The sequence below is a fragment of the Lycorma delicatula genome, chromosome 3, assembly GCF_047948215.1.
Source record: "Lycorma delicatula isolate Av1 chromosome 3, ASM4794821v1, whole genome shotgun sequence".
NCBI classification, from domain to species: Eukaryota; Metazoa; Arthropoda; class Insecta; order Hemiptera; family Fulgoridae; genus Lycorma; species Lycorma delicatula.
The window spans coordinates 58512633-58538554 of record NC_134457.1 but is presented as its reverse complement, the minus strand read 5'-3'; the positions used below and the strand labels follow the sequence as shown (position 1 = coordinate 58538554).

Below are 25922 nucleotides of genomic sequence, written 5' to 3'. Positions count from 1 at the left end.
CATATTGATATTTTTACATATACGACATTTATATTTATAAGAATGACATCATATGCGGTCAGATTTTTTTGTATCTTAAAAGAATTTATTTCAAAGATTTTTTTACAAAATAAAACTGGTAGCTATTAATACACAATTATTGAATACCTAAAATCAGCCTATGCGATACACGAAATAAAAAAAAATCGAAATTCATTTAATTGTGTATCTGAGCAAAACACCAAGCGAGAAACGCATTTTAACACCGGAAATATTTAAAAAACTAATACTAAAAATAATCTAAAATAAAATTAGAAAAAAATCACCGTCCTGGATAACACCTCAAACGATTACGTCTTTCCGGATTTACTAAAAAAAAAAAAAAAAATTTCGTCTTTCCGAAATACTAAAATCTTCAAACAACGACAAACGAAATACGTGGGCAAGTAAGAAAAGAGTATGAAAATCGGATCCTAAAATTGATAATTGTCATGTTATCATTCTAAAATAACATCGAGTTAATTTTTTATTTTAAAATAAAGATTGACCTCATTATAAACCGTTCCCATAATCTTTTACAAGTTATTATTTTTTTTTTTTTTTACTTCAATTTACGGTTTTCTGACATCTATCCAACAACATACAAAAAAAAAACTTAATAAATTTTTCTTTTTTCTTCCGAAAATCTTTCTTTCTGTAATAGATTCATTTACCAAAGGAGGTTTGAATCTTATACATGTGAATATAATACCGAGATTTCTATAGCACAGATAAAATCCCATGCCTGCCCGGAATTCTGATTCCGGATTTTCTGAATGTAAGGCTGAAATACTATCGTTCCACTAGGTTGGTCGGCAAGTAAACAGAACACTGGAAAGTGGTGATGCAGAAAAAAATTTTATGAGCATTTTAAAAATTATAACACACATGTTACTTAATATTTATATAATTAGTTTTACAATATATTTTTATTAGAAAATGTAGGACAAAAAAGGTTTTCTTGAATCTCAGATCGAACACTCTTCCCAATAAACGGTTCTGAAATACAACTACCTGAAATCACCGAACATCTCACAATGTACTCCGTAACAAACGTGATCGCTTATCCTGACGAAGGGCAACACTTGTTTTGTATAAATTATGTTAAAACAAACTTAGTTTTATAAACACTTGTACAGTAGTTTTTACCGCACAAATACTATTAAGTTATGTAATCCGTTACTATAAACCAGTTCCAAAGTAATTTTAACAAATTCTTTATTCCGCGTAAATTTATATGCCACATTGGCGTGTATTTTTTAAATTACTGAATCGTCGACTAATTCGCTGTAACCTACGCGAAATCATATAAAAATTAACAAGTTTGCGTTTATAGTATATTTAATTCACAACATAAGTTCAAAGCCTATGAGGTGTAGATAAGTTCCCTTATAAAAACGTTAAAACCTAAGCGAGATTCGAACCCACAACTAGATGAAAGACGAAGAGGCTGCTACAACTCCGCATAGGAAATCGGCAGAAGAAATTATGATAGTCTTTCGGAATTTAAACCCCAAAATTTGTACATATTATTTTGTCAACGATATGTGACGAATCGTAAGTATATCAACATGGTCTAACCAAACAACCTACGCTAGCTAACCTCGTCCAATTAACGTTAAATATACAAATGATATACAACAATAAAACAACCTTTAATGATACTATCAACATCCTAACCAAATGTATTACGCTCGCTAGCCTTGTCTAATTAACTAACATTATTCTCTCCATAATAATCTTATCTTATCATTAAAATATATGCATTTTTAATAAATTATGATATTGCACAATATAATAGGTATATAAGTAATATACTATAATAAGTAATTATATTATAAGTAATAGTACGTACACTTTGTGTATACAACAGATTTAAAGAAATACGATAAAAATTTCTAATTAAAAAATTTAAAGAAAATCATTGTATAATGTAAAACTGTGGTGTCAAAGTTATGTATAATTAATAACAATTAATACAACCCACCGGGTTGGTCTAGTGGTGAACGCGTCTTCCCAAATCAGCTGATTTGGAAGCCGAGAGTTACAGCGTTCAAGTCCTACTAATGCCAGTTATTTTTACATGGATTTGAATGCTAGATCGTGGATACCGGTGTTCTTTGGTGGTTGGGTTTCAATTAACCACACATCTCAGGGATGGTCGAACTGAGAATGTACAAGACTTATATACACTTCATTTACACTCATACATATCATCCTCATTCATCCTCTGAAGAATTATCTAAACGGTAGTTACCGGAGGCTAAACAGGAAAATGAAAGAAATAACAAGTAATATAATAAACAACGAAATTAAAAATGAATAAATACAATTGAATGACGCAAAAAAAAGTGACAAAGAAAAACAGTCTATTTTTTTAGAAATAAACATACCTTGTAAATATAACTAGACTTTGCAGAATACCAAAACAACAACGTCCTCCTCTCATTGTTAAAGAAATAAAAAAAAAAAAAAAAACATTAACAGAAATTTAATAACTAAGCCCTAAAAATTCATTCTATAATTATTATTCTCTTGTCTCGGAGTCGGTTTGTTGACGTTAAGATTGAATACGCTACAAAAAAAACCCTATATATCCTCAGCAGTATTACCTGCGGTCTGTCTGGACCTTCTCTCAATCTACAGTCCCCTGATAAATGAGGCATACTAATGCCAAATTTTATGAATAAGTTTAGATTTCCTAACACGGTGGTTGTTTGGGGGAGGGGGGGGTAAATTAGCTGACATTGAAATACACCATTATCTAACATTAATATAATTTTATTTGGTAAAAAAAATATAAAAATAAAAAACCGATAAAACTAGACGTTAGGCTGAAACTCTAACGAAGTATAAGGGAATATTAACGTATTACATGCATTGTATAGAATACATACTAACTAACCCCATCCAAACATTTGTTTTGTAAGGCCGTAAATAAATTATCACATATTCAAGAAAATCCTTTTTAAGTTTCGACATTGCAGAGCTTTTATAACAAAAAAAAAAAATATTGATAGTACATAAGAATTAGACGTCGTATTTATAATGAAATTACCGACACCCTTCTGTTTGGTCGGCGTTTTCACGCCGTCAATCCTAACTGCAGAAATAAATCAAGAGTACCTTTCGCAATAGTCCACTACATTAAAGAAGTAGAGCATCATACATTCAAGAAGAAATTCTGATTCCAGACTAAAGTCGATTGATTTTGTGGTCGGTGTGGTTAATGTTGGTTACCATACTTCTAGATAAGATAATTTAATATTAAGAAACTTCCTACATTCTTTTGCAACATTATGCAATAACGTAATAGTTTTACGTTAAAATTGCAACTTTAATTGGTAACAATCATTAAACGAGACATTTCACTTCCGTTTAATATAAAAACAAGAAACAATAATTCATTAATTTGATATCCCGCTGTAAAATTTATCCTACCACCGAACTGAATCGCATGACTCGTGTACGCGCATAATTGGGTGATCGCACCATCAAAACTCATTATTTTTCATTAATCGTGTAAGGCTTCCGTTCTTAAAAATTCACATCTGCAGCAATTGGTAAAAATGAATCATCACATCCGTAACACGACCAACTCTTTCGTTTACGAACTAAATTACATCTGTTCGTACGTCAACCAACAGCAGTTACATTAATGACAAGTAGAAAAAATTCACAAAATCAAATGAATACATTATTTTTAACTTCCTCTTTTGTTCTGCTTAAACCGTTGAAGCCAATGTCGTCGCAGAATTCTTAACTTAAGAAATTTTAATCTCATTAACTATTTTCTAAACCTTTCAGCAAAATGCAGCCAAATCAGGTATGATTTTTACAGTATCTTCCGCTTCACTTTTCACTGAATGGAGCATCTTTAACACACATTTTTATTTATATTAAATGTATATTTAATTTATATATAATTATAACATAATAATTATATATTATACAATTTATATACTGTATATTTTCCCCCTCCACAAAATATCGATAACCTGTCAGTCCAAAACAGAACTAAATTAGTCAAAAATCTCTAAAGTTCATGTTTGGTACATTAATCCGAACTCTCAAAGCGTTATTTGATCATTAAACAATAACCTCTTCATTATTATTAAATTGTTGAAACCTTTTACTACTTATTTCGATAGAATCTGTAATTGCTATTACACAAAAATGATACGGTAATAAGCCTATGCAACTATATAAAACGAAAATATACCTAAAAAATAAGTACTTTTAGCATAACTAGTTTGATTAGACTATGTGCTTTATCTTACTTTCACTCCAATTATTATTTATCTATATTTTACACAGCGTAACTCGTTAAGCTAAACGTCTACTGATAATTTAATTCTAGCGTACACATTGCACGGGTAGAAAAAACATTTATAAAATACTTTAGGCAAAAATTCGCTAATACGTTATTCTTTCTCTTTCTTCATCTTTTAAACTGTAGATGCTGGTTTCGCTCGCATACAACCCACTACAACGCTCAAACATGAAAAATATTGTTTAAAGGAAACAATAAATCGTACAGAACCAAAAATTTTATTTCAAATTAATTTTGACCTTTTTTTTTAATTTACAACACATTTCTCAACTTTTTCAACTAGAATGAAATGGGGACATTGAACAAGAAATATTGTAGACATTAGTCGTGGTTATATTACTTTACTGACCATTAGTATATAACAGGAGAAAGTAACGGTCGGTAAAAAATTGACCAGCCCCCCTCACATTTATCTAGAGGTCCCGTAAGTAGAAAAATATTAAAATCTTTAGTTACAAAAATGCTGTGTGAACCTATATACAAATGTGTGTCTTCTAACACAAGAATTGTTATTCGTACTTAATCGCGAAATTTTATGTAACTTGTTTATGCGTAAACCGTCTCATAGATATAAGTTGTACAAACGCATTTTTATTGCCGCACCCCGTTTACTTTTATAATTATTTTTACCTTTATAAAAATAATTTGTTGCCGGGCGAACAGTTTAAACATTATCAGAATTGGGTGGTTATAATTCCCACTTCCTAATCCGAGTATTCAACTAGGTTTTTATTTTAAATATGATTAATTCACACACATAAGCTTGAAACCTGAGTATGGTAATTTTAATACAGAAATTGAGTAGTGTATGAAAAATACGATTCGAACTACGTACCTACCGGATAAAACGTTTTTTTAAGTAGTCACTGAATTTTTTGAATTTTATTTTTTTTCTTCAAATATTCTGTTCCAAGATATTTCAGATTTTTAACAATTATTCATATTACCGTTTAATTACGTTTTTGTAGTTAAAAACAAGCCTAACCCACCGGGATGGTCTAGTGGTGAACGCGTCTTCCCAAATCAGCTGATTTGGAAGTCGAGAGTTCCAGCGTTCAAGTGCTAGTAAAGCCAGTTATTTTTACACGTATTTGAATACTAGATCGCGGATACCGGGTTCTTTGGTGGTTGGGTTTCAATTAAACCACACATCTCAGGAATGGTCGAACTGAGAATGTACAAGACTACACTTCATTTACACTCATACAATATCATCCTCAAGTATTATCTGAACGGTAGTTACCCGAGACTAAACAGGAAAAAAGAAGTTAAAAACAAGTCTGAATCATTTTTTTTTAATTAAAAAAGTTTTAGATCGAATGGAGACATTCTATAATCACAATGCAGTGTTCCCCACAAGAAAGATGTTCATTAATCTGTTTCTTTATACTGCCTGTGGAAACAAGTCTATCTCATCGTGTGAGGTATGTACGTACATCTCGAGTAAAAAGCAGAATCCTTGTCCACAGGGTGAATGTTCATAGGTTTGACTGAATATGATATGCATTTGGGTGAACTTAGAATGTTGATATGAAACTTGCATTCGATTCAGTGAAAAGCCAGTAAGATATCCACTTCACTCCTAAATTTTCTCAGTAAGTAGGCTTATTGAGAACACGAGGAACATTACGAGTAATGTTCCTTACAACTTTACGGTTATCTCGTTTAACTTACAGCGCCATCAACAAACTAAGCAAAAAAAAAATCATTAAGGAAACTTTAATTTTCAAGTTCTTAGACATTTCTTACAAACAACATGAGACTTTATAGTTATCATCTACAATGAAAGTTATTTTCCATTCCTTACGATTCATGACCAAAAAGAGGTAACATCCCAACAAAACCAAGGTGTGCAACACTTTAGGTGAAGTTGCTACCAAATTTGTGATTTCATTTTCGTACTTGTTTTTCTTAGACTCAAAGGTATAAAAAACATATTTCAACAGAATGCAGGGCAGTTAGGGAACATTTCAATACATCGTCTAGTATTTAAGATAAAAAAATCTTTATAATTTCATTAAACATAACATTTTTAGAACAATTACGTTTAGCTGATGAGAAAATTAGTAACAATCAGAGCAGGAAAAGATTCTAAAATGAATGAAATCGCATTGATAAGCAACAAAACATCTGAGAACACACAATGAGGAATAGGTAATTCAATATTATAAATAGTACTTCTAAACGATACACTTGTATGTTACCATATTAGTTAGCAGATTAATTATAACTAACTGTTTTTCGATGTATTTAAACTGCAATTATACATCTTAGGTGTTTATAATAAAACAACAGTTTATCTGAAAGTTGGAGTGGTTTTTTTAATAATAATTAAAAGTAAAAACTTTAGATATCTTTTTCATACGTAAACGCCATCGCTGTTCTAACACTAAATTAAAAACTCTAGGAATCTTATCCTGAATATTACGACTAGGCCTATTTTTGATTACAATTTCAATTCCTATTAGCCCTTTAAAATACTCGGTACTTTTTTCAAAACTGCAGGATGAAAAGGGAGAGTACTGAACATCACTTTCATGGTTAAGAGTGGAATAATGACCATCGCGATTACAGAACAGCGGTAATGACATGGAATGACATACAGAACAGCGGTTCAGCCTTCTCACCGATTTTTTCCATTAAGTAGATCAGACTCGTATCAAAATGACATAATAAACTTTGTATAGATTATTTAAGAATCCAATCGTAAAACACATCCAAGACATAACTTGCAGACCTAATCGTAAATTCTGTCAAACAATACTGGAAGGTCTAGAAAGCATTGGTCCACAGTTGTAGAACCACGGTTAAAGTTAAAAAAAGCCATAATTATTTTCAATGTAGCTGTGACTTTCGGTAACTCAACTCCAATTAAACGGCACTCTCGCATTTAAATGTGCACAAATTTCACCAAATTCTAATGAACTTACAATCTATTACAAGACAATATAATCGCAAAATCCCGAAGTAAAATTAAATTATTATCTGAAACCTAGACATTGTTCACATATCATACTTATATAACTGGGAAATAGTACTGTAAACTAGAAATTATTTAAACCACAATCGAAAAAAATCACTTTCTAAACGTCTAGGTTTGATCCAAAAAGCAGTTCTGTTTTAAGGTACTGTATCTCAATACAAATTAACTCCAGATTTAAAACAAAAATTCAATTAATTTGTACAAGTATCAGAATAATAATAATAATTCGCAAAACTTGTATTAAAATATGAGAATTGTAGTATAATAAATAAATACTAATATCTAGATGCAATAAATTTTATTAAAACATGCGAATCGTAAAATTTGGAACACAGTTTTAAAGTAAAAGGTAGTTAATTAGTTCCATCTTTCACTTCACCCTTTGGCAGATATTAATGAAGTCGTATTGCCGAAGTTATAGAAATTTAGCTGTTAGGGTGATCCGACCTTCTTCAGATCTGATAAACTGTAATAAATGTACCTGTGCATTATAAGATTTTAAATTATATCCTTGAATACAATTATTATTCGTTATTATCATACACACGACTACCAACTTAGTAACAATATACGTTGTCTCATTGCGTATTTAATTACTTTAATGCAGTTGTATTATCATCCACGATATTTTTCATTAAGATTTGCGGCTTTAACTTCGACACTAATGAAATAATTAGAAACCGCAGCAGACGCCACATTCTTTCACGTTGATCTTCACGAATGTTCAACAAAATGAGTAGTGTTCTAATACTATTTAAGAATTCATATCTTGGAGGAAGAGTATTAATTTTGCATTAAGAAATATTACATAAACGCAAACTTTATTTCATAAATTAATTCTTTACTTTATTTTGTTTTCACGAGCAAGAACACTACGCATCGCTGAAGCAGCGAAATTTTTAACACGTTACTAATCTAGAAGAACGGGAACTCGAATGGCTCTAATTTTTTTGTTATTTATGAACGACCCGTGAAGTCTTTAACAATAAAGTAGCTCAATTTTTTTCTAAAATTTCTAACAAACATTTAAAATAAAATTTTCAAAAGATTTTAAAATTTCTAAACTTCAAATTACAAAAGGAAAAATGTTATTAACTACATACTTTAATTCAGTATTAAAACTGCAGTTACAAAGTAAATCTATTAAAAAAATGCAATTCCATTTACATTAGATAAACGACAAATATAAGAACGTGTAATGAGAATAATGTAGGCTGATCTGCACTAGAAGAGAGTAAAGAGAAAGGTGAAAATGTTTCTCCTCCACGAACGATTCACGGCCAGCAGCACGCTTGGACCTGCTACGACTATTAACCATTAAAAGAAGGAGTGTCTACATCCCATATCTGAAGACAAATGTAGGGAGGGGCATTCGTTATTTTTTCGCTCTCAATCACTCACTCTCTCTCTCTCTCTATCGCATTAAAACGATTCATGCCAAACCATAAGTTATATAAACGAATGTATTACCTGTCATTCTAAAGAGTAGTTCAACACGAATCAAATAAACAGATCTGAAACACCCAAACCTACAGACGTTCACGTAAATTCGTTAAAATTCATAAAGGTACATACATGGAATAATAAATCCGTGTAGGCTGGCGTGCGTACAAAAGTACACTCAACAGTTTTCAATTTTAATAATATTCTACACACAACAGTACATCACTGAATAACATTATTTTAAGAGTAATTACCATAAACAAGATCTACTTTAAAAATTACAACAAAATATTTTATCAAAACGCTCATAATTCAGAAAAATAGTTTACCATATATATAAATTAAATATCAGAAGCAGACCATAATTTCGGAACACTTCCTCATGAAATGTCATACGTATTTTTTTTACAAATCTTAACAAAAGACAAATCATAGAACGCGTCAAGGTTTTTTTTCTTACTTATTAACGATAAACTGCACTCCATGACCGGTGGAATGATCGTAGATACTCGATGGTTAGTAATAGAAATCTGATCCGGTTTTGATTGACAGATAATCCGGAAGTAATTTGATACTTAACGCAGCTTTTTTGATTCGATAGCCGGAGGTGATTTACCGCGCTAGTAATTGTGTTTTTCCATCGCCTTCCTTACACAAATAAACACCACCAAAATTCATCCCTTAGTGAACACATAGGGAGGGCTTCATTATCTTCACTTCAGGGTCCAGATATTTAATGAACATCATTATTATAAAAAAAACTCTGAACAGTCCTATTTGTAACTTCAGACAAAATAAGAAAAAATAAATAAAATAAAATTTAAATCAATGAATAATGTAGCTCCTTAATATCTTACAAAAAGATACATATTTTTTATTCTATTAATAATTCTAGGTAAAGAATATCCGAGTCCATTTAAAAATAATTATTTTTTATTAAAATGAAACAACAGGTCGAAAATAACAAGTATATGTATAAAACTTAGTATAAAATAATACCTTCTTTCATATTTTTAACAGGAAATTTAACTAATTTACAATCAAAATGTTAAATACTGTGTGCATTATAGCATTATAAAAACAAATCCAATTAAATATCATCAGAACTTCGATCTAAAATAAAAACTAAATTTCAAACTTTAATGTAATCAACATATCGGTTCTCAAGTATAAATAAATGAAGATTATTTTTATATGGTTCATGTGTACTTATCTGCCCTTTTATTAGCATTATAGCATTACTCATCCATCCATCAGACTATGCAGCATATTTTAGAATTCAAATCAAATAACCTTTGACCTTGAAGACATAAAAGGTGCCTTCAACATAGCATCTAAAGGCTTTAACATGTAATTTGGGTCTAAAGTAATTTTTAAGGCAGTTCTTGCTAAGTTAAAAAAGATAGTTTTTCAAGCATAAGCTATTTTTTTAAGGTGAACCAGTGTTTATTATTAACTGAAAAACATGATTCAAATCTAGAGATAAAGGGTAGAAAATACAAGCTTTTAAAACATAAAATGCAACATTAGACTCTCAGGAGAAAAAACATATATTTAATCAAATATTTTTGCAGTATCAGCAAAACAAATTTGGTAAAATTATGTAAATATAATCAGCAGATTTTCACAAATACAATAATAGTTTTTCTTTGAAACTTCATTTAACACTTCTAAAGAAGTAAATTCTTATAAGTAATTTAATCTTATCATAATTAAAATTGCGCAAAGTAAAAAAGAAAGATTTTACATATATATATATATATAAAATATATATATATATGAGAAATTCCAAGCAATATATACATTATTGATAAAATAAACTGTATGTCTCTCTCTCTCTCGCTTAAGCACATATGCGCGAGTTGAACAACAAGTCAACTACTAACTGGGTCAAGGCATAATAAATATCTTTTATAATATATTGCATACAAGTAAAAAGGTAATTCACATAATAGTAACAATGACCTACAAATTAATATAATTAAAAAAATATAAAAAATAATGTTGTTTATCATGAAACACATTTATTACCAACATGACATTTAAATTATCAAATATAATTCTATTATTATTACTCAGGCACAAAATGATTTAAAATATTTTCATAGATATCTTCTAATCTGAATAACAGCACAACATTAATTCAGACAACCAAGAACTTTAAACAGTGGTAAATATTTACAGAGTAAAAAACATCAATAGAACAAAATAAAAGAGAATACATTTTTTTTTAATAGATCAGCAGTTATCTCTTATGTAAATCTCTTTCATAATAAAAATAATATATATATTTTTTTAAGTCCACGCATAAAATTAGTTGATGTTAAAAATTAATCAACTTAAATAAATCTTTCAATGGCTTTTTGTTAAATTATTTTTTAATTTATTTACGATTTGGTAGCCAAATCTAGGCACTTGAGTAATTTATAACAACCATGAGTTTTAAAACATATAATGGCTTAATTATGTGTAATCCTTCATTTTAATCAACAAAACATAACAATTTAATATCAGAAACACATTATGAAGCATTACGTATTACAAAAACGACCTTAGTGTATCAGTAACAGCCAAATTCTGGTTCACAGAAAATTTGAATAAAATTCAACCAACCACCAAAAAATTGTGTAGATATCAATAATTCTTCTTGAAACATGTGTGGACGAACAATTAAAATTACAACTTTCTTAGCAGGAGAAAAATGTTAAATTAATAAGAGGAAAGTTAATGTTAAAAAACAGAAACAAAATATCACAGAACTGATTTTGTGGAAGAAAATATCTAAATTTGTATCTTCATAAAACATAGTTAAAATACTAATTTTTTAAATTTGAATTCAGAAAAGAGAAAGGAGCAGATGGTAACTAATTGTTTAACAAAATCACAAAATATAGATAAGAAATTATAATAATTAATTTTACAAAGAAGGATTACAGAACTATTTATTTTCAATTAAGAGCTAAAAATTAAATATATAATTTGCAATACTACAGGAGAGCATAAGACATTTTTTATTTCTTTTTTTAGTTAACACTTCTACATATTGTGAAGCGACAAATATTGACACTTGTTCTAGATATTGTAAAGCTCACGAGCGCACAGATATTACTTAATCACATCACAGTATTCAATTACAAAGGGTGTTTTTTTTTGCTCTGGTAATCTTATGAATTACTGAATCAGTCTTTAGAAACCTTTTACTGTCCAAAAGCTTTCTTCTTCTTTCCATGTGATACAGCATATACAACAATTATATTACTCCATACATATCTGCGCTTCCTGTGACGGCCTTTTGTAATAACATAATTAACAATAGTCTGGAAGTAAGAAAACCAATCTTCCATGCATGCATGTGGGTGCATCCACACACACTAAAATGGTTTTGGTTTTTCACAGATCCAGAGCTAATAAAGATCCAACTCCCAACTGAGATGATTAAAAGGGGAAAATTCTGAAATATCCCAATAATCGATTCATTCTTTTGCAGAACAACCTCTAACTTTTTAGGACTCTTAAGAAGGCAAATAACTGAACAGTGCTATCTTGGCATCCTATACCTTCAGAAATCACATACATTCCTTTTCTCTCCTAACAAAAATTAAGGCATTGTGATATTAAGTTCTTTTTCAAAATTATTCTGCCTTAAGAGACAAACAAGAAACTATTTTTGTAAAAAAAAAAAAAAAAAATTCAGCCTCCTTTGCCTGTAGACCATAGCCCCTTAAAAAAAAGAAAAATATTGTGACAATATTTAAAGTAAAAAAATTCATAATAACAAAGCAAGTGAGGTGTGTTTTCCCCCTTACAACTCTGAATTTAGTATATAAAATTAAATTTTGCTACACGATTTACCTTAGGAGGTAAAACAGTTCAAGAGTATTACAACCTCCTGTTCCTCAAAATCACTATCTTCCTAACCACATCCAATCAAGATGAATGTGGTTGAAATGTGTGTAAAAAATTAAAAACATTTTTATTTTTAATACGGTAAAATTGTTATCATTGATAAGGTTGGATTATCACTATAATTAATGTTGTGATAATTTAACCTTTCAATTTCAGAATATCTTATACTTTTGGAAAGAAGTAGAAAACTTCAGTATTGATGAAAAATTAAGTCTCCTTACTCCCCAAACACTCCCTTTACAAAAATTTAATGAATATAACTCACAATAAGGACCACTACTCTATGAAGTCACATACATGATATTAAATAAAACAATAACTGAAAGCTGTCAACACAGACTAGTAAATAAAAGGCATAAATTGTTGCAATTAGACAGTCTGAAATTATTTTTTTCTCTCTTTTTTTATAGATAACTAATTTTATGATGCTTTAATTACTTTAACTAAAAAATTAAAATAACCTCTACCCAGAAAATGTAAATAACCCACTCACTAGAGAAAATTATATCAAATGATATATGTGACTGCCACATCAAGCACTTCTGCACAACTTACATACTGCCAATTCAGTTACTTACCTTAACATGCTGGTACCTTACTAAACTCAATGCTTTTATAAGCACTATAAAAAAACTTTTGAAAATAGGTTTTATCATTTAGATTTTAAAAGTATATGCATCAACATACACATACATTAACTGTTATTAACACATATCTCTTTTCTGTAACCTACAATTAAAAAATATCCTACTTCAAAAAATTTAAATAAAAATAATAGTAAATGACAGAAGATTAAAAATGATAACTTTAATCCAATAAATATTTATGTAAATTAACAAAACAACAATTCATTTCATAAATATTAATTATCATATTCCATAACTACCCGGTTTGAGGAGTAGCATTTTTCAAACAAATATAAGTCACATTAACATAAATAAAATACATCAATTAAACTCATTCAGCAGTATATTTATAATTATTTACATTAATAAACAAGTAACATAACACATAACAGGAGAGGTCTCATATTCTGTTAAATTACTTGTTAATACAGCAAAGAAGTAATGTTGATAGGAGAAATTATCTTTCTAAAACTAAAGCCTATTTTTATGGTTTTTGGACAGCACATTTCTAAAGATGACACTTAAGTATATAGAACAATATTTTATAAATTTCTACTGAAAATTATTTCTTTTGCAGATATTATATCCCTATCTCTTTTTCTGTATAGCCTTCGGAACCATTGTAAGGTATTACTTTAGAGCATGATATATATGAATGTGAATGAGATGTAGTCTTGTACAGTCTCAGGTCAACCACTCCTGAAAAGTGTGGTTAACTGAAACCCAACCATCAAAGTCCTCAAACACCAGTATCCACGATCTAGTATTCAAATCCATGTAAAAGTAACTGCCTTTACTAGGATTTGAACCTATGCATATCTAAATCTACACAAACTTATGCTTTGTTACTGCATCAAACCTTTTGATTTTTTAATGTTATTTTAAATTTTAGTCAGAAAGAAAGCATTTTCTGATGGAATGATTAAATGTATAAACACTCAATGCTAATTACACAGTCCTTTATCAGCATCATTGTTTTAATGGCATCCATCTTTGAAAGGTTAGTATGTAAACATTTGATCAGTACTGTAAATCATTGAAATTGATTTTTGGACTAAAATTTAGTGTTTGTGTTACAATTCTAAAAACTTTGAATTTTATATTTTATTTGTAAACTTGTATACAGTGTTTAATAACTTTGTATAATGTTCTATTTGAATACAGTAATTTGCAATAGTTGATATACTGTTGTATACAATTACAGTTAACAAGTAAGTTTTATGTAATTAATCACATGTAAAGTATTCGTAGAAAATTGCCAATAAGTTTAATTGAATCTGAGGTAAAGTGAAGTCCTTCATCTAACCAACTACCTAAGAAAACATTAAGAAACAAACACTAAAATGTGAGAATTTTTGAGTATAGACATCACATGGTGGAAAGAAACAATAGCCTATACAGTACATATGGAGCTTTTCATCTTAGAATGAAAGTTATTCTCAAGAGGTTTTTCATTTTTTCTTTGAATGAAAATGAAAGATTATCTAAAGCTAACACAAAAATAAGTTTTACATAGGCTAGCGTTAGCCTTCCTTAAAATATTTAATAAAATTCCACTTTCTTGTCCATAATATCTACATGAACTCCTGAGTGCATATGAAACTTGGATCCTTTTTATATTTCAATAAAACAACATCCATTAAGTTAAACATTTCAAACAGAAATTCATTATTTACAATCACAGTTCATTTAAATTACACCCTATTTTTATCTGAATATGTAGATCTTTCCAACAGCCAGTTAAAATACAAATTCTGTCTGAATAAATACTTCCAATTGACTATTAACAAATGAAACATTTGCATGGAAGTTATATTTCAGGTAACTTTAAAAAGCTTGCTCTAAAAAAAAAATCAGTAAATAATTAAATACTATAATCTGCAGGCTTCCATGCCATCTTACATTTTATCTAAAAGGCTCTGAGTTCAAATCCTAGTCAGACTTGGGATTTTTCACTTACTATAACAACTAATTCTCATTAAAAAAAAATAATAGCTAAACCTGGATGTAAACTTTGGTTATCAAAATGAAATAAATGAGGTGAGCTTTACAAACGTTTATAAACAAAGACTAATTTAAGAAACAAAACTATCTACTTCAAACTAGCACAAGAACTAGTGAAAATCGAAATGTACAAATAAGTTTATGCCAAACAATTATGAACTTAAACCATTATGCCTAAGAAAAATGCAAGCCTAACCTGAAAACTTCAAATTTTACATTATCAACTAAATTTAAGCCATATTACGTATTGCTTTTAACTCTAAACTCAATACAACCAATTGCAATAGTTTAGATTTAAAAGATCATAAACATCATGTAAATTGAAATAAATAATTAATACTTTGATAAAATTTAATCAAGGAAAATATTTACATTCAATACTTCAATCGCAAAACAAATGTATGAAATTTAAAAAAAAACCGTTAACTTAAACGCAATTACAACTTCCTGCATTACGCCTACTCATAGTCATTATCTTAGATTAAGATCCAAGCACATCTCTTATAAAACCATATTAAATAAAACTAATTTCAAAGCATAAACACATTACTCAACAAACCGAACGTACTTAACTATAAAATAATCCAATACACTCGTCAATACTTGATAATATATACATGACAATACAGGTTAGCGACAAGTATATCATAAATAAAATAATGTAACACTCTTACTTACTTTTTCTTAAGTTCTTCATACTCCTGCAGCAACTTTCTGTAATCAATCTCAACTTTGGCTTTCTCCCGGGAAATCTGATCCACAAGTTTCCTCGCTTCTGAAATTTCATTTTCATACATAGCCTTGACATTAGTCACCTCCCGCGTTGTACTTTCCTGAGAGGTATGAACTTCCCTCGTTAACCGACTGTTTTCAGCTTCCAGATATCTCACTTTATCAATGTAAATTGCAAGACGATCATTTAGATTCTGTAATTCCGCTTTTTCTTGCAACCGGCTAAAGCGAGTAGGGCTGAGCGGGCTGCTGGATCTTCCTTGGGAAGTCGACGAACTTGGTTGAGGAGTCTGTTGCACAGACGAAGAAGCTGATGACGATGTTGTCGTAGTCGTCGTCTTCTTAGTTGTTTTGGATGCCATTGTTAATATATGCTAACAACCTCACTGTGTTTACACAAACTGAAACACTCCAGTAATCAACCCAACGCTACACCATGAATACTCACAAGCAATTGTGAACGATGACGTCATCAGGGAAGCTCGCCCACTGAGCACTGCCTCTTAGATATTCTCATATTTTAATCCGTTCAAATAAAACTTTCAGTATACATACCGTCAACATTTATTTTATCAATCTTGTACTTGCAACATAGGTCTAGTGGTGTTGATTATTTAACATAATCAATCATACACTACATCATTACTTATTATACAGTGGGAGGGGGTTAAATAACTAACGTTTTGCTGAATATGTAAAAATAAATATCGTATGGAACTAAAAAAAAATATTCACAGTAAGCTTAGAATTGTGTAAATAATTTTCAAAACATGTAAACAAATTAATATAACATAAACATAATTAACATATTTTATTTTTTCCATGATTAAGTTCAAAATAATTCAAATTAACGGACAGTCAAACCGCTATGTAATTTACCAACTTTAAACACAGAATTTACCAGATAGACAAATAACTATGAAAAGAATCCCAGCGTAGGAAAACGTTCTTTAGTATTAAAGAATGTTAAATAAAATTCTTAATAATTAATTGCTAAAGCTCCGCTTTATTAACTGTCTGATAAATTGAATTTGATTTATATAGGGTCAACTGAAACTTTAATTCGTTTCAGAGTACTAAGCTTCCTAGTAATAAGTGACGTAAAAGTTTTTATCTGATAGGAATGTTTGTCCGTTGTGTTGTCATGGCAACGAGGATGTGGTAGTAAACTGAAATAGTCGTAATGTGATATACACAAAATATGATAGTGATATAAATGATTTCAAAAACCAGATATAGATTACTTCTTTTTGCACAGTTATTTATTTTACTGTCTGATTTGCTTCTTAATTCTTTTTCAGAAAGTTTTCGCCAGGACAACAGTATTTTGCTATTACTGTTTATGTAAGGGTCGTTCACACATTGTTGAATGTTTATAAATAACGTGTTTTAAAGTGTGTGTGTGTGTGTGTGTTTTTTTCAAAAAATCTGCAGACTTTGTGTATAAATGTAATATTTTATTTTTGTGTGAACTCTTTAACATAAAATTAAATAGCATGATGAATATATCAAATTTACATGAAATTTCAGAAATCTAGAATCAGAAAATGCACACATTATGCCTTTAGTCTTTCCATAGTTCCTAAGTTTCTTTAAGTGCCAATAAAGTGATTTTTTATTCCAGCTGCTCTTTCTTTTGCGGCTAATTGGATAACACTAATTAAAAAGTGGTATGTAGGGTACAACAGAAGTTTGTTAAACATCCAAAAGATGATAAAATATTTTGGTAATACTGTTTAATTTAAAAATAATTTTAAAAAAAATTATTTCTTTTTCAGAATACAAGACAGTTTACAAATTTTAGCTATAACACTTCTTCTAATCAGCTTATTTCAAACAAATGTATTTCAGGTAATAATTAAGTTAATATTTTTGATATTTTATTAATATTAAGTTAATATTTTAATTATATTTAAAAGTAATTACTATTATATAATCATTTATGTTTCTGGCAGACCAGGAGGCAGATCCAGAACCCCCCAAAATTAGTAACCAGAAGAATATGTAAGAGTTAAAAATACTGTGAAATATCTTTCACTGGACAGTTAAATTCCATTAGATTTACACAAACACTACGATATATACAGCACATGATTTGTGACTTAGAATCGCTCAGCCTTATGTACCTTCTGTTTTTATAAGCATAATTTTCATAATATAAATCATACTGTTCAAAAATTGCATCAAAGAATTCAAAAATAAAAATACAAAAAAAATATGTATATGACAAAAAACTCCTTGATAACATCCTACAGAGATAGGTAAAAGTAAAGCCAAGGACCACAGTAAAAAATCACCCAAAATTAAAAATAAGTTTGTTCGGATAATACAATATCTTATACTATGGAATCATAATGATTAGATTACTGTATCTTCATTGTAAGTTTAACTGTAATTGTGGTATTCAAAATAAATGTTAAAAAAATACTGTATACCTTTTGGATAAATTTTTCCACACTTAGTTAGAAAATAAAGTTGAATAAAACAAAGATAATGAAGTGCTACAGGAAGTATGTTAAAGAATTAAATATTAAATTTGGTGAATATGTAACCAGAAGTTACAGAATTTGGGAAATTGTTATTTCTGAAATAAGATTACAGAAGGATGGATGAAATAGAATAGAATCAGAAACAGACTGGCAAAAGTAAGTAGGGGTTTCATGAAAAAAGTGTGCTAGTATAAACCATAGATCTAAGAATTAGAAAGAAATGCTTTATTACATTTTTATGGAGTATAGCACTTTGTGGTAGTGAGGCATGGATGATAAGAAAAGCAGAATATATATATATATATATATATATATACTAGAAGGATTCTGTTGAACTTCACAGTTGTATTTTTCTCATTAATAATGAAAAAAGTTCATAAATACAAGAGTCCAAAAACACTTCATTAGCGACTTATGGCTAGTAAAAGATTTTGCCCTGATTTCTGCTCCTCTGTTGAGATGAAGGCCTATTGAAATTCTGGGAAGCTAAATTAATGGGAAAATTTAGTGATTTCTTATGGTTTTTGACTTTATTTTTAAAAATGGGTCCCAGAACTGTATCCCCATTATTTTCTATGAAATAGGATGTAATAAACAAAAAATTTAATTGAAAAACACAGATTTTTAGCTTTGGCATAAAATAACTGTTATATTTTCAAATTTATGGGGTTAAATTGATAGAAAATTTTATTTTGAGAAAATTGATGTAAATTATCTGTCAACAACATCCCACAAAAACAATTTTTGTACTTTCATGTGAAACAATAACAGAAAAATTTCACCAATACATATTGTCTGCAGTATTATGATAATTATTTTTTTATTATTAATATATTTATTCCTCAATAGGGCACTGTAATGCTATACAATATTAGTAATTTATGTTTAATCTCACATAAAGCAAAGCTGTAAAACAAAACGTTCAAACATTGTTGTGGTTATGATTCAAAATCTTGCTTCAGTGTGCTGTAATTGTTATTGAGAAATTAATTTTCAGTATAAATTTTATTTAATTTGTGAAGTGTGCATTTGTGATTTATGTGTATTTAAGTAATTCATTTCCACTGGTTTTAAAAGCTATTGATAATAATTAGTAAGTGATTTGTTTTGTAGTAAAAGAGAAATGTATAATAAGTTAACAAATCAGAAATATGCCAACATTCATTTCATTTATGGTTTTTGTAATGGCAGTGCTATGCAAACTGTTGAGAAGAATATCGTTAGAGATTTCCCAATCAAAACATTCCTAATCGTATCTGCAAGTGTTTGCAAATACTCACTGCCGTGTAAGGAAAAGCAGTACATTTAGGAAACAAATGTGGATTAGCAGTTCTAATATGATAAGAGTAAAGACCAATGACTAATACTTGTAGATTATCTGCACGTTTGGGGATTCCACACAGCAGTATATGGCAGACATTACTCAATGAAAGTTGACATGTAGGTCCTTCATGTCAACCTCAACTAGTTCAATGTCTTGGAAAAGGTGATAACAATCTCCGATTGAATTATTGTCAATGGTTATTACAAAACAACTTGCTTCATCGCCGATATTGTTTGGAAATGAAGCAACATTTATGTGAGATGGTATAAATAATATACAAAACAAATATTTTTGGCACATATTTATCCTCGTGAAACCACTGAAACTAATTTCCAGCACCGTTTTTCATTAAATGTCTGGTATGGGATAACAGCTAATGTTCTTATTGGACCTCACATTTTCAGTGGTAGACTGACGGTAATGATTACATGAACTTTCTTCAAAATGAACAGTCAGTACTTTTAGAGGATGTTCCATTTAGTACAAGAACTGATATATATTTCCAACATAGATTGGTACATCAACTCAATTTTATGGTCCTATTGTTCATTATCTGAATGAAATTTTTCCTAAGTGTGATCACACGATAAAAAAACGCTTCAGGCGTGATCACCTGATATGAATCCTTTGGATTTCTTTTTGTGGGCATATATGAGTGATAGTGTATGCAGAAAAACTCGGAAATCTAAATGAACTTTTACAAAGAATCACGTAGGCCATTGAAGAAATTAAAAATAACCCAAGAATGCTAGAAAATGCTATCTCATCTGTAACTCACCGTGCTGAAATGTGTTTTCAGGTTGATGGCAGACATTTTGAACAGTTGATGTCATGTAAGAATAACTTATGTTATTTTATTTGGTTTAAGAAGTTTATTTGTTTTTCCAATTTTATCCAATAATAGAAGGCTGTTCATTTGGTCTAAAATTGTAATTCAGTATTTTCCATATTTGTAAATGTTGTTCTGCATTAAAGAATTAATTATTTTCTTGCACTATTATTTAGCTTTTATTTATTTTTCTCAAAATTATATTCTTTATCAATTCAACCAATAATTTTTATTTGCTTATTGATAATTTAACAGTTATTTTACCCCAAACCTAAAAAAACTGTGTTATACAACCTAATTTTTTTGTTAATTACACCCTATTTCTTAAAAAAATAATGGAGATACTGTTCTGGGACCCATTTTTTTTTTAAGTTTTCAGGTCAAAAACCATAAGAAACCACTAAATTCGCCCCCTAATTTACCTTCCCAAACTTTCAGTAGGGCTTCATTTCAGCGAATGTGCAGAAATTAGAGCACAATCTTTCATTAGTCTTAATTCGCTAACAAAGCATTTTCAAACACATGTTTATTTTAATTTTTTTCATTAGTTTAATGAGAGAGACACGTCTGTGTTGTTTAGCTGAATTCTCCCAGGACACTCTGTATATATGTAATTAAAATTACTTGTGAGCCAGTTGTCACTAGAAGAGAAAATAAATATATAATGTGGATTATTAAAATATATAACCTAATATATATATAACCTCTTCATTAAGAGGGTTTAGGACAAGAAGGAGAGAAGTTTGTGTGGTAGAATTTTGTAAAAAGTTGGTGGGACAGATATTAAAATAATCAGGTTTTATTAATTTGATATCAGTAAAAAGTGAAGGAGGATAAAAACCTATAAAGGAAGAAAAAGATTAGAATTTATAAAACAGAATGGAATGGAGAATAGTATCAGATCTGTAAAGGATTAAAAATCACTTATACAATAATTACGAACAGAATTACTTAACTTATTTAAATTTGAATTGAAACTATATTTTTTGTTAGACACTAATGCTGCTAAGATATAGCCTCTGCTAAAGACGTTACTGGTAATTTTTATGAGTTAGGAAAATAGTTTTTTAAGATGTGTCAAAAAAAGTGCTAGATTTGAACTATAATGTTTTTCTATTAGTTGAGTTTTTTTTTGAGTTGTGTAATCATAACCTTTATGTGTGTTAACATGTCAATTTGGTGTTTATGCAGAGAAAGTATTTAGATTATTGATATTGTTGATAAATTTGTGTTTATGTCTGTGAGGAGGATGGAGAATGCTGACTGAGTATCTTGAAGTACCTTAAAGCATTTTAAAGGTATTAATTGTATCTTTATTTCGAGCTACCTCTGTTAGTTATCTATTTAGTGGTAAACTTTGTTCAGCAGTTACAAACAAAGCAGTATTAACAACAACCTAGATAAAATATATGAAAGCACAAAAAACACACATCTTAAAAACATTTTAATATTTTGAAATACGTCAACACATAACACTTTTATGACTAAACAAATACATTATTGAAATAATTATAACATTTTTGGTGAAAAGTGTTGTAGGTTACTTCAACACTATTTACTATAAAATTTACTATAACAAATTTGCAGTAGTAATTAATGATTTACAGTAGTAATTCATTTACAGTAGTAATTAATGATTTACAGTAGTAATTAATGATTTACAGTAGTAATTAATTTACAGTAGTTTCAATAATTCTTGGATTAATGCACTGATAATTTTTTTTCAGGCTGGTTTTGTTGAACTTTTATTTGATCGATTTCGGGTGACTGTGTTTATTGCCTTAATATACCTTTTTCTTACAATTATTGTACAAGTTTATATTTTAACTACTCGATGGTCAAATCCTTTAAAACATAGATGGGCTAGTGGTTTACTATTTTTTTATGTATTACAACGATCATGTAAGTGCTCTTTACATTTTTGTTATTAATTATAAAATTGTGTGTAGTCTTTGTAATAATAACCATGAAATATTTGTAGCTTTCCCTTTCCCAGTAGAGCTAAATATAATGATGAAATAAAGAGTTAAGTATAATGGTGACTTGGCGTGCTGATGTGAGTAGTATATTTAGCTCAGTGAAGACAGTAACAGAAAGAAGAAGGTTTGATAAAACAATATACGGAATTTTTTTTAATTTCTAGGGTTGCCTAAGTCCAATCTTTTTTGTTGTTATTTTATACTTTTCCCTAATGTATGTTTACATTGGGCGTATTGGATGCTTAATTTATTGTTGACTGGCAAAAAGATTACATGTGTTTTGGTATGGTTGGCAGTTTTTAACTTGTGGGAAAAATAGAACATTAAATTCTGCTTTAAGAATGGAATAAAGTGCAGCACTGCATTGGAAATGTTGAATGTTGCTTTTGGAGATTTTTCTATGAATAGAACAAACATTTACAAGTGGTACAAACATTTTAAGAGGAAGATTGTGAAGACATTGAAGATGTTGAGTGCCCTGGAAGTCCCAGCACATCAACATTGGATAACAACGTTGAAAAAGTGAAGAAAATGATTATGTTCAATCGCAGAATCACTATCACAAAATCAATAAGGATTATTACCTGGAAGTTCTTTGCTGTTTGTGCGAAGAAATTGAAAGAAAATGCCCAGATTTGTGGCGAAACAATTCATGGTAATTACACTGCTCACAAATTGCTTGTTTGTGAAATTTTATCCAAAAACAACACTGTTATGATGCCTCAGCCTCCATATTTGCCAGACATGGACCCCTATGACTTCTTTCTATTACCCAAGCTGAAAAGAACCATGAAACCTGACATTTGCCAAATTGAAGACATAAAGATAGAATTGCTGAAGAAGCTAAATGTCATATGGGAAATTGCATTCTACAGGTGCATCGAAGATTGGAAAAAACACTGGCACAAATGTTTATATTTGAAAAGGAGTACTTTGACAAAATCAATATTGATGAATAAATAAAGATCTTTTGAGAAAAACTAAAATTCTATATATTTTTTTATCAAACCTCATATCTTCACTTTCCTGGTAAGCTTTCCAATGGGATACTGGTCATGTTAAGATTGGGTATGCTTTTTCAGGAAATATTGCCAGAACACCTTATGGTTATGATATTTACCAAATAATTCACTAAATTGTTCATGAACAAACAATTTCATTCACTGTTTAAAACTGTTTGCCCTAATTAAATTCTTTTATTTTTATAGAGAAATATTTAATTTTGGAACATCCATTAATAGATTAGCGTATTTGTCGAAGTTTAGAAAGTGATGCATAGTGGTGGTGATAGTTTGGTGTAGTGGTCTTGCTGCCTATAATGTCTTGTCACTATTAGCAATGCCAGCTACTTAAGATGCCCTTGGCAAAACTGCTGCATATCTATATGTTTATGCTATCTAAACTTTGACAAATAACAGTAAGCACAATTTGGTCAATATATTTTTTGTCATGATTCACTTGACAGGTTTAAGTCAACCCCGTGGCTTTCTATTTAATTCTGGTTTGTAATTTCTTATCTCAACATATGTCTGATATTCATCATTACATTTCCACAACCAAATTAATTAACATCAAATGCCTTAAGATTTAACTTGCAAATGTGGGGATTTTTAATATTTTTTGCTTGTGTTATGTCAGAATTCTTCATTTTAATATCTTGAACTAGTATCAATTTCAAAGTTATTAAAGAAGTATTTTACGTGACTTGATACCTAATTTTTTTAAACAATGAACTCCTTTTCTTGCAGATAGTAATGCTGTATTTGGAAAATAGATTTAAAGACCAATTTTTTTAGTGAACTTTCTTAATGAAAGAATAAGTGTGTTTGATAAGCTATCTTTTTAATCTCCTATTTCATTACATCTTCACTGATGGGGTTGTATACATTGGACACACTTGAAGTAGTTAGGAAATAAGTAAGAGGACAAATAGTATATTACATGTCGCGCGCACTCACATGTGTGTGTGTGTATGTGTACAGTTGTATTGTTTTTGTCAAATTCACTGTTCTTGTAAATTTCATAATGTTCTAGTATTTTGGAGGTTATAGTATTATAAGTACTTTTGCTTTACAGATAATAAAATATAATTTTTACCTAATTATTTTCCTAAAATTAATCAGATTTACCAACTGCTGTTCAGTTGTGATTAGATTTAGATTTAAGGAAAAGGACTTAATACATACATTTCACATTGCCCTAGACTTTTGCCCACGTGTCCTATACTAAACAAACACTGTAAAATAAATCACTTAAAGAGTAACTGTACTCTGCTTCTTAACTTCAACCATCAGATAACTATGGAAATTGGATTATAAGCCAGCCACTGGCATTAGAGTTATAAATCATTTTACTTTAACAGGATATTTTTCCTTGAGATGTTAGAATTGTAATAGTGCCTTATGCTTCATTTTTCAGGTTCATGTATTTATTATTATTTCTATAAAAGAGCAATATTACGCATCAGTGATCCAAGGTTTTATGATGATGAATGGATAAATCACAGAGTTAATCACATTAATTAATAATGTTAAGTGATAAAATATTAATCAAAATAATTAACATTTAGAATAAAACTGATTAGTGAAATTTTCTTCCAAATTATTTAATAACTAATCAAATTTCTAATCAATTAATGTTTTTGTAATAAATTAAGTACAACTATAAAATACAAGTAATAGTAAAAAATAAAATCAAAATTTTTATACTAAAGTAATTTTAATTTTACGCTTAGCGGTCAATTAAAATAAAACTGAATAGTTTAACTTGATAAAAAATAGAAAAAATTATATATTTTAATAATTATGCTAACAAAATGTTTTTGTTTAAAATACCCAATTAAGCTTTAAGAGAAAGGGTTTTATCAGTTTAATCAATCTGGAGAATTATCCCATACATACTGGAAAATATGTATGTTTTAGAATGTATGTATGATACTGGATAAATTTGAGGGTTACATAAATATTTATTTTTTACGAGTGAAATTTAAAAATTCTAATTTGTTTCCTTTTCAATTCCAACATTTCAAATTAATGAATAATTTTTATTGTTTAATTTCCTTAAAATATAATTTTAATAAAATTTAACTAAGTGAAAATGTTACTTTTTTAAATACAGTAAATGAATAAACACATCCATTTTTTGGTCTTCTATATAAAAAAGTTATAAAAAAATAAATAAAGTTACTTTTTAAGATTCTGATTTCTTGAACATTAAGGGATAGTGGGATTTCTGAGTACCAATATATTTTTTTTGG

General features: G+C 29.1%; 2 protein-coding genes across 2 annotated transcripts in view; one reads left to right on the top strand and one right to left on the bottom strand.

Annotated features, from left to right (window-relative positions):
- The window catches only part of LOC142321622 (lamin Dm0-like), an 81031-nt gene extending 64518 nt beyond the window's left edge, over positions 1 to 16513 (bottom strand). Inside the window, exon 1 of the mRNA XM_075359873.1 lies at positions 15992 to 16513. Coding sequence (XP_075215988.1) covers positions 15992 to 16407 — 416 coding nt within the window. The 5' untranslated portion in view covers positions 16408 to 16513. The remainder of the gene's footprint in view (positions 1 to 15991) is intronic.
- Positions 16514 to 17261: 748 nt separating this feature from the next.
- Positions 17262 to 25191, top strand: LOC142321133 (transmembrane protein 138). Its single transcript, XM_075359125.1, has 4 exons — positions 17262 to 17389; positions 17824 to 17896; positions 22415 to 22589; positions 25085 to 25191. The coding sequence occupies exons 1-4, from the start codon at positions 17262 to 17264 to the stop codon at positions 25189 to 25191; spliced, it is 483 nt and encodes a 160-aa protein (XP_075215240.1).
- The last annotated feature ends 731 nt before the right edge of the window (positions 25192 to 25922 follow it).